The sequence below is a fragment of the Sphaeramia orbicularis genome, chromosome 21 (assembly GCF_902148855.1).
Source record: "Sphaeramia orbicularis chromosome 21, fSphaOr1.1, whole genome shotgun sequence".
Taxonomy (NCBI): Eukaryota; Metazoa; Chordata; class Actinopteri; order Kurtiformes; family Apogonidae; genus Sphaeramia; species Sphaeramia orbicularis.
Genome location: NC_043977.1, coordinates 50,681,318 through 50,691,558, shown reverse-complemented (window position 1 = coordinate 50,691,558; position 10,241 = coordinate 50,681,318). Strand labels below are relative to the sequence as shown.

Genomic DNA, 10,241 nt, shown 5'->3' with positions numbered 1-10,241 from the left:
CTGTTTTAGGTTTGAAAGCTTTATCTTGCACAGTGGCGTAGTCTGGGGTATACGGGGGTATACACAGTATACCTACTGATTTTTCAGTCAGCACTGGGTATACCCACTTCTAAATCCCCCTAGTTTTCAATTTAAAAAATTCAGTAGTATCTGAGCCAAATTGCCCATGTTTTTCCTTCGGATGGTGAAGCCATGACCCACCCTACTCTGCCTCTAATTGGCTTATACTCAGTACCTTCACTGATTAGATTGGTTAACTTTAGGCATGAGTACTAATGAGCCAATCAGAGGCAGAGTAGGGCGGGTCATGCCGAGGAAAATATGGCTAACTTAGCACCAGAGCCAGGGCTCTGCTTAGCGCTGTCCACCTCTGGAACCTGATTGGACACCTCAGGTGCCAGTGCCACCCCAGTTGATTGACAGGTCACTGCACGTCTCGTTGAAAGAAGTGCGATTATTGGAAACGCAAATGAGAAAGGCAGAATAAACATATTTCAACTGTCTGACACATATTGAGAGAACCTACTTTCATGGAATACATAATTCTGAGGTAAGTTTTAAGGTGGTTTCAGAATGAGTCACTGTTTTAAACTACTGACCAAATGACTGTACATTTAGAGAGGAGATGGAGTCACCAATAGTTAAACTGTGTGAGTAGGTTAACGTTCTGAAAGGCTAATGTTATGAAAGTCTAACGTTATGAAAATCTAATGTTATGAAAGGCTAACATTATGAAAGGCTAATGTTATAAAAGGCAAACATCATGAAAGGCTAACATTCTGAAAGGCTAATGTTATAAAAGACTAACGTTATGAAAGGCTAACATTCTGAAAGGCTAGTGTTATGAAAGGCTAACGTTCTGAAAGGCTAACGTTATGAAAGGCTAATGTTATAAAAGGCTAACGTAATGAAAGGCTAATGTTATGAAAGGCTAACATTCTGAAAGGCTAATGTTATGAGAGGCTAACATTATGAAAGACTAACATTATCCTATGTTTGCATCATGTTGAATCCATTTCCATTCATGCAGCTGCTTGTGTTTCCAGTAAAACCTACAAACTGCTCCTGATCAAGTCATGATCATTTTATGATAGTGAGCAAATACTACTGATGGATATTTGGGTAAACTAAATAGAGTAGTCTGACACGTCACTATTTCTAAAATGTTGTTTTTCTGGACGACTTTGGACATAAATTGAGAGTATACCCACTTCTCTAGGGACCACTACACCACTGATCTTGCAGCAAGGAACCAATACAATTCATGAGAATGACAGAGCATTGATTAAAAGGTTCCGCCTCATCTCTCTTTTCTTATACATTCAGATAACGCCCCTAAAACATGAGACACAACACAAAGTTATACTTGCAGTTCCTCTTCTAATGCTTGTTGCGAAGGTCCTTCTTCTGCAGAACGTCAAACTCCGGAAAATCATCTGGTCACTCCTACGCTCTGACTTTTGCTCCATCATTTCCTGTGTAAGCGTTCTCTCGAAAAACACTTGTGCATTTATTATGTTTTTAAGCACACTTAATCATATGATCATTTTTGAATCACATACAAGGTCAAAAATATTTTTCTAACATAAGTATATTATGCTGACAGTTTTCCACTGGGTCCAGATGTTCAGTTGTGTAAATGTAACATTCTTCTTTCCTTCCTTCCACCATCTTTATGAAAAGGTTTGTGTTCTGATGCTCACATCCAAAACCCTTTAGAATCAGATGTCAGTGCATTCTTTTTATAGTTGAAGTAGAGAGAACAAGTGGGAGGACCCAGAGTATGGTGAATGACGTGTAATAAATGGTACCAGGCCAGAATCAAACCCCCGCCGCTGTGATAAGGCCTATCTGGACCAGGTAAGCCACCTGGGAGACCTGTTGAAATCCTCTTTTATGATGTGTAAAAGTAGGCCTGGTTCTCCTTCCGACCTCACAATGTGGGCTTTTGTTTTGGGCCTTGATCTCTACCACAGAGGATCTTTACCTTTACAACAGCCTGGAAACAGGAGGCTGTGTGTTGAAACCTGTGATTAAAACCAACTGAGACGCAAATCTGAATGCACCTAAAACTGGAATAATATCACCGCATCCCACATGTCTTAATTGTGTCTTAAAATACTCCATTCATAAAAAGGCCTCATTCAGAATATACAAATAGTTGATATGACACCATTCAAATGCACAATGTTGCTATATGTGTAATGTCTGAACCTTTATATGCATGTAGACATAGTGAGTGTGTTATCAGGTAAAACATGCCCGAGCCTTGAGGTTGATGCTGCCAGATGGAATTACTCAAAGAGTGTGAATTATCACCTGTTTTTCCAAGCGTGAACAAACATAATATAAATCATATAATGTTTGATACCAAGTTAAGGAGAGAATGACTGAGCACAAAGTTTAAGGTTCAGTTTTTGTTTTTGTTTTGTTTTTTTGTTTGTTTTATTAATCTTTTCATTAGGACACATTTTCAGTACACATATCCTTTCAGCACAGGTACAAGCATATGTCCAATTTTCCAGTTTTCCAAAAAAACAAAACAAACAAAAAAAAAATACTAACAACAAACAATAACTTAAACTAAAAAAAAAAAAAAAAAGAAAAAGAAAAAAAAAGGGAGAAAAGTAGTACCCCACCCACCCACTCACACTGGTCCACATTCACTTAATTACGAGTGTTATAGCTATTCTGTTCTGTTTTCTATAGATACTTTTCAAAGTAAAAGAGGAAAGGCTTCATGTAATGTAAAATTTCTCGGCTGATCCCGTGAGAAAATTTGATTTTTTCCAGTTTCAAGAAAGACATTATGTCTGTTATCCAGGTGTGTTCTGCTGGAGGTTTAGGCCACTTCCAATGTAGGAAGATACATCTGCGAGCAATCAAAGAAGCTGTAACATCTCTGTCTATTTGTTCTGCTGTTTCTCTTTCTTTCTCTTTCTTTCTCTCTCTTTCCCTCTCTCTCTCACTTCTCAGCCACACCTCCCCATTACTCTGCCTGCCACACCTCCTCATCAGTTGAACACCCTCACCTGTGAGCACAGCTGGGCTCATCAGGTAGAGGATAAATATTCACCTCTCTCTCTCTGTTCTCTGCTGGATTGTATCTACCTCTGTGTTACTCTCCAGAGTTGTCTTCTGCCTGCTCTTCTCCTGATCCTGTTTGTTCCTCACCTGCCCTGCTCGCTGCCTGGTAGTGATGGGCAAAACGAAGCCTCATGAAACAACGAAGCACTTGAAACAAATGCTTCGAGGCTCTGAACCACTGTTCGAAACACTTCTCCACAGTGACCTCTGGTGGTGATGTTTTAGTACTTCACAGTGGCTCAACAAAACACGTCCTGATCTGACATGGTTTGTAATAAAGTTTGTGTGTGGGTACATGTGTGTCAAATTCATTTGTGTTACTAAAACACACTCACACAGAACTAGACACAGTAACAATAATAATCTATATCCACCTTTAACCTGCACTTCACATAATCAACTCAACCTGTCATACAAAGGTCCGATGCTCTGGGACAGTTTACCTACATCTTTAACGTCCCTCTCACTCTTTAAAAAGCAGCTCAAAAAAACATCTACTGCACAGCTAGTCACTTCCTGCCCTCTCCACTGCCTTACTACTTTATTTGCTTCTTCTTCATCCATGTATCTTGCGTATCTTGAATTATGAATTTTGTTTACACTGTATATTACTGTTTAGTAATGCTTTATTTTGTACTTTGTCTCCTGATTTTTCAAAGTTTATTTGTTAGCCTTATTAATCTAAGTTGACTGTAATTTCTGTTAAGGGTGGAACTCCTGTACAAGCCCATTGGGCTTTGTTCCATCCCTGCACCACTGATGTACTGATATGTGCTAAATGAATAAATGAAATGAAATTAAAATAAAATGAACACATGGAAATATGCATTACTTAGATTTCAAGGTTTTTATTTAAGAAGATTATTTTTTCTGCAGTGGAGGGGTGCAACCGATTTCTTTTTTTTTGTTATCACCTCTCCAGCTTTGGAAAAAACTCTTTCACATGGTACACTTGTCGCAGGAATGCAAAGGAATTTCTTTGAAAGTTTATGCAGATGTGGAAAGACCACTGCCCTTTCCTTCCAATATGCAAGAGGATCTGCAGATCGGGGAATGAAGGGCTCTTGAAGATATTTTCCAACTTCAATTGTTGCGTCTGCTGTGATGCTGCGTGTGGTGGTTTTGTTCTTCACTTTTTGGTCAAACATGTCCCAGAGACTGTTGTCTGCTGTGGATGATGATGAAGGTGCAATTTGGGGATCTAAAGTAACAATAATAATTATCATTATTATCATTGTTAAATAAAAGTGTTAACAGTGAAAGCTGACAAAATATACAAGATTTTAAAGTCCCACCAGATGTTTCAGCAGGCTGGATCAAAGTGGCACACTCCAGTATCAGCTGCTTTTCTGCTTCCTGTGCTTTTGCTGGGTTGCCAAAACCCAGGTTTTTGAATCGTGGATCCAGTAATGTTGCCAGTGGTCGGACAGTTTCATATTGACCACACCTTGCCTGCAGTCCATCCTTCAAGAATGTGCCTGTTCATATCAATAAACATATTGACATTAAAATAGTCTATTGAGTATCATTACAATTGTTACAATTATTATAAGAGTTTCTTACCCAATTGCTGAGTTGCTGGCTGCTTTGAGTGCCTCAATTTTTCTAACAGGTTGTGCTGCAGCATCCGATATAGAGGAATGACTTTTGATGCTGACACTCTCTTCTCCTCTGACAGCTCTGTTAGAATAAGAAAAGATACATTAGTTTCATCTTAGTAAATACAAATAAATACAATAAACTTGAATTACGTACCAGTTGTTGCTGCTTTAAAAGGCTGCAACAGAAACAGTGCCTCATGAATCATTTCATATTCTGCACAGGACGGAGGAGAGACATCATTCTCTAAGTTGGAGAGAGCCGCCCCCACAGGCTCTCTCTGATCATAGAGTCTTTGAAACATGTCAAAGGTGCTGTTCCATCTTGTGTCCACCTCCTGTATTAATTTAAGGGTTGGCCGGCCCATCTGCTGTTGCATTTCAGAGAGTCTGTCTTTAGCTTTGCAGCTGGACCTAAACAACCCCACCACTTTCCTGCTTTTTTCCCTTATCTCATTGATGGGGGGTGTTTGGTCCAAGGCTTTTTTAACTACAAGATTTAGGGTGTGTGCAAAGCAAGACACATGCCGGAGGTTGAGGAGCTGGACACTCAGCTTCATGTTAGCTGCATTGTCAGTCACCATGCAGTGCACTTTTCCTGTGATCCCCCAATTTGCCATCAGGAGCCTTTGGGCCTCCGCTATGCGTTGAGCTGTATGAGACTGCTCAAAGCCGCTCACTCCCAGTAAAACAGTAGCCAGCTTTGAGTCTGGTGTCACAAAGTGACCCGTCACCCCAAGGTAGCCATCCATGTTAATGGAAGACCACATATCAGTGGTAAGACAAACAGCATCTGCCTTGTTAAGGTCTTCCTTGATTTTCTCCTTGGTCCTGTCATACAGCTCAGTGATCATTGCAGCCACAGCCTTCCTTGTTGGGAGGACATAGTTTGGGTCCAGGTCATGGACAAAGGCCCTGAAGCCTTCATCCTCCACAACAGAAATGGGCAGCAAATCCTTCACCACCATCTTCACCAGGGACTCATCCAAACTCTTTTGTCTGGCTATAAGAAGCAACAAATTAACCTTTCATATACATATACACACACACACACACACACACATATGTGTGTATATATATATATATATATATATATATATATATATATATATATATATATATATATATATATATATATATATATACATATATATAATATGTGTGGCTTCTTAAGGTTTAAAAGATTTCAAGACATATTGGCTAATACTTGAACTAAACTGAGTTGTGCTTTGGACTAAATGAGGGTGTTCACTTTATAATATTATCATAGTGTGCATTGTGAATTATATACTATACATACCTTGGCCAGATGTGCCAGCAGAAGTGGCACCTCCAAAACTGGGGGCATCAGCATTTTCTTCATCCTCCATTTTATGAACTCTAGTCAAATGGCGGATCATAGTGGATGTATTATTGCAATAAGCCAGCTGCTTAGAACAAATCCTACATCTCACTTTGTTAGGCGTTTCCAAATGGAAATGTTCCCAAGCTACAGAACGACGTCTCTTGCTTACTGGAACATCCATCTAGATTCTAAATCCTACAAATCTAATCTAGTCTTACCTAACTTACCTAGCAAATTGCCTATAGTGTGATGCTGTGTGTTTTTTATGGAACTAAGCTTTGCTATGTGTCAGTGTGATTATATAAATCTAAATTGTGATCTCAACTATCTGCACAAACTAACTATCTAACAATTAAATCAAAGTCTCTAAGTCTTTCAAATCTCAATATCTCACTGTCAAAAAACACCTGTCTCTCGCCTCTCACAAACCCACAATTGGCAAACCGCCAGCCTCTCTTTTAAACTTTGTGGAAGTAGGTTGAAACAGCGTTCGACTGTGTGGTTCGTTGAAAACACTGTCAATCAAACTTAGGTTTCGACACGAGAGCCCTCTAGTGAAACGCCTTCGAAACAGCAGTGGTTCATGAACAGTTTGGGTGACATCACGCAGTTCATGAAACACTTGGGTCACGTGACCGGTGTTTTGACTCGCGTTTCGGAGCACAGCTTCGAAGCGCATGCGCTTCGAGACTTCGAACGGGTGTCACAAGCCCGGTTCAAAACGGCCATCACTACTGCCTGGAGATACACCTGCCTGCCTGTTTGACCGCGTCTGCCTGTCTGAGCCCCCGGTAACTGACCAGCTCTTGTCTGACCACGTCTCTCCGCCTGATCCCCGAATGACCGACCCACCTTCTGCCCCCGACCTCGTCTCCTGTCTGCTCCCCTTTGGCTTCGTCTGGCTCTATCGGTTATCCACCCCTCGCCTGTCCCCGATTCACCTTCTGCCTGCTCCTCATCTGTTGCTTGTCTGCTTGTTAATAAAGACTGTGCTCACTGAGCACCTTAAACTGCACTTGGGTCCTCCGTTGTACGTGTTTCAGAAGCAAGTGCTAACACATTTAGCTTCTATTCAGGTTCAGTTTTTATGAGTATTACATGTCTGCATCTGTACTCCAGCTTCTTCCCACCGTCCAAACACAAGCACTTAATAGGTTAAGTGGTCAATGTAAACAGTGATGAAAGTGAGGAAAGAAGAAAAAAAAAAAAAAAAAAAACTGCACTTTTCTGAGCATTTCATTCTGCATGTTCTTAGGTGCATTCCAGTGCACTTTGGGAGCAAAAACCTGTGAAGCATTAAGGTTCAAAATTAATAAAAAATACATCTCACACAGGAATATGGTCAAACATTTTATCAAATCTTTATCTCTACTTAAACATTCTGTTGCACTAATTCTCTTACTGATGTACTTCAAACATTGTCATGGGTAGATTATGGACAGATTAAGTATCTGTGGTAAAAACATTGGTCTCTTACAAAGATGAGAAAAGAGGCTCATCAAGAATGTTAATTATGCAATACAGAAGACAAAGAAATAACGTATGCCTGTACACAGCACGGCCAGGTGGTGAAATACTACAATCTACTGAATGACTTCAATGAGTAACAAACCTGGTTTGCTTGTCTTCCGGACGTACTGCGACAGAAAATCACCATTTCTATCAGTTTCTTCGAGCCAGGACCACTTGAATTCATTTTTGATTCCTGCCTCACACTTCAGTTCGTCCCCACGCTGAAGGACGATGAATTCTGACATGATTTCATGGAATATTTACACGAAATACATTGGCAGTAAAATACTCAAAGCGAATCTGCCATTTTGTCTCCAGAGACGCGAAATGGACCATGTGTCATCAACGGACCAATCAGAGCCGTCAATACAAGTTCCGCGTTGTAAACGAGCATCTCATTGGTTGAGACGAATGGAGAAGAAAGCAATATGGCCGCACCCATGAGACAGACCCAAATAAACATAATTTACACTTTTCGGAGTGATTTATGTGTAATTTTCCGGCTGAAATGTTGCCAAACCAGACGGAAATTATCCAGACATGTTTAATTTACCGGAACATACTGTATGCTCAGTTTTCGGAAAAAAATGGATTTCTGGCAAAAACCGGAACACTTTTATCACTGGTAAAGTACCTGTAGGTGTGAATTGGAGACTGAATGCCTGTTCATCTGTATGTGTCAGTGATGAACTGGTGGCACATCCACAATATTCACCGCCTTCACCCATAGGTAGCCAGGATAGGCTCCAGCACTCCAGGGACCCTCACAAAGTTTAGAAAATGGATGGATGTTGTCTTTGTATAATGTATCTATGGGTAAACTCTACATTTCACTCTATAACCCTTCAATGATGGATGAATAGACAGCATTTTGCTAATGTTATAGTGTTACATTCACAAATGGACGTCCATCGTTGGTCCATCAGTCCTAGTTCATCTACAGCAGGGGTGTCCAATCCTGGTCCTCGAGGGCCGGTATCCTGCATGTTTTAGATGTGTCCCTCTTCCAACACACCTGATTCATATAAGCCTATCATCCAGCTCTGCAGAAGCCTGACAACGACCATCAGGTGTGCTGGAAAAGGGAGTATCTAAAATATGCAGGAAACTGGCCCTCGAGGACCAGGATTGGACACCCCTGATCTACATACAGTCTGTCCATCCATGGGAGTGGATCTCTCCCTCACTGTGGTTCTCCCTCAGGTTTCTCTTTTCCCACTGTTTTTTTTTTTTCTTTGCTGAGAAGGAGGGTCTAAGGACAGGGGATGCCCGGGACATTAATTCATTTCCTTCATCTACTGTTTATTTGACCTTGGTTTGTTTTCATATCCAACTAATTCTGTAAATCCCTGTGAAGCAACCTTGTTGTGATATAGGGCTCTATAAATAAAACTGAATTGAATTGAATTGTTCTTTTAACTTAGTGACTCACAACGTGCTTTGTAATATGCCTCATACCTCCTTTAAGGTTCAATGCTGAAACACGAGAAACACACACAAAAAAATGATCACACTTTGTAATGGTGCACATTCACATTATTTCTTCGAGCAGCTGTCACTGCTAATGTATTTATCCATGGTGGTGAAAATAGATAAAATAATTATGTAATTAACCTTTTCATGTATACTGGTCACTACAGTGGACAGCTATTCTACAGCTGTTCTTTTGTATATTCATGGATTTTTTTTTTGTAACACATATCTTTATTAAAGTTTTAAGACACTTCATATCTTTCCTGATATGAATTGGTAATATTGTGTAGATCACCCCTGAGCATAAACCCACAGAATTAAAAAACCCCACTATAGTTTTCACACAATTTATCAGTAAATACACGTTTCTTCGTTTCAAAAATTAAACACATGGTGTCCAAGTGGACATTTTTGCAACTTCATGAAAAATAGGTTCATAAGAATTTTTTATAATTATTATTTTTTTATGTTTTTTTATGTTTTATAATTTTTATTTATTTATTTTATTTATTTTTCATAAGAAATTTTTCAATCGTATTGTTTTTTTCATGCCTAAAGAAGAATAAAAACACTCAGGAAAAAATCTTGATTAACCTTCTGATACCCAGGAAATGTCAGCAAAGTACAAATTTTTTGTGTTTTTTATTCAATAAGTGCCTATATTGGAAACATCATGATGCAAAAGTTTTTTCAGATGCAGTCTTTAAAATTTTTATGGAATGTCCTTTGTTTTGTACGGTGGCCCAGAGGTGCAACAGGCCAAAAAATTATCCACTAGACGAAAAAAATGATCTACTACAAGAAAAAAAAAAGAGAACAGCCTAAAAAAATTATGAGAACCTTAACCTCCTAAGACCCAGCTATGGGTTTTCTGTCCACATTTGTGGACAAGAGTTTCACAACTTTATACAAAAAATAAATAAAAGTAAACTGTCCAAAACTATGGTGGCCCAGAGGTGCAACAGGCCAAAAAATTATACACTAGACGAAAAAAAATTATCTACTACAAAAAAAAAGGAGAACAGCCTAAAAAAATTATCCACTGACAAAAAAAATTATCTACTACAAGAAAAAACAGAACAGCCTAAAAAAGAAGAACAGGTGAAAAAAATTAGCTACTATGAGAAAATAAAAAAGAGAGCAGCCCAAAAAAATATCCACTATAAGAAAAAAAAAACCATCATCCACCTTTTCAATTACGGGGGCGCTGTTTACCCGAAAGGTGC

At 39.3% G+C, this 10,241-nt stretch overlaps 1 protein-coding gene across 1 annotated transcript; it reads right to left on the bottom strand.

Moving 5' to 3' along the window:
- Window positions 1-3,118: 3,118 nt before the first annotated feature.
- On the bottom strand, window positions 3,119-6,055 carry LOC115412069 (zinc finger BED domain-containing protein 4-like). Its single transcript, XM_030124363.1, has 6 exons — window positions 5,986-6,055; window positions 4,843-4,902; window positions 4,651-4,767; window positions 4,383-4,565; window positions 4,002-4,288; window positions 3,119-3,190 (listed from the first exon to the last, which is right to left on the bottom strand). Exons 1-6 carry the CDS (start codon window positions 6,053-6,055, stop codon window positions 3,119-3,121), a joined length of 789 nt encoding a protein of 262 aa, XP_029980223.1.
- Between the last annotated feature and the right edge of the window lie 4,186 nt (window positions 6,056-10,241).

Bases quoted from the DNA above. Each gene is read 5' to 3' on its own strand.
- LOC115412069 (XM_030124363.1), bottom strand. From the start codon at position 6,055: ATGGAGGATGAAGAAAATGCTGATGCCCCCAGTTTTGGAGGTGCCACT. The intron at 4,289-4,382 runs GTGGGACTTTAA...TTGTTACTTTAG, and splicing joins CCAGCCTGCTGAAACATCTG to ATCCCCAAATTGCACCTTCA. The intron at 3,191-4,001 runs GTGATAACAAAA...CATCACTACCAG, and splicing joins TTTTTTCCAAAGCTGGAGAG to GCAGCGAGCAGGGCAGGTGA.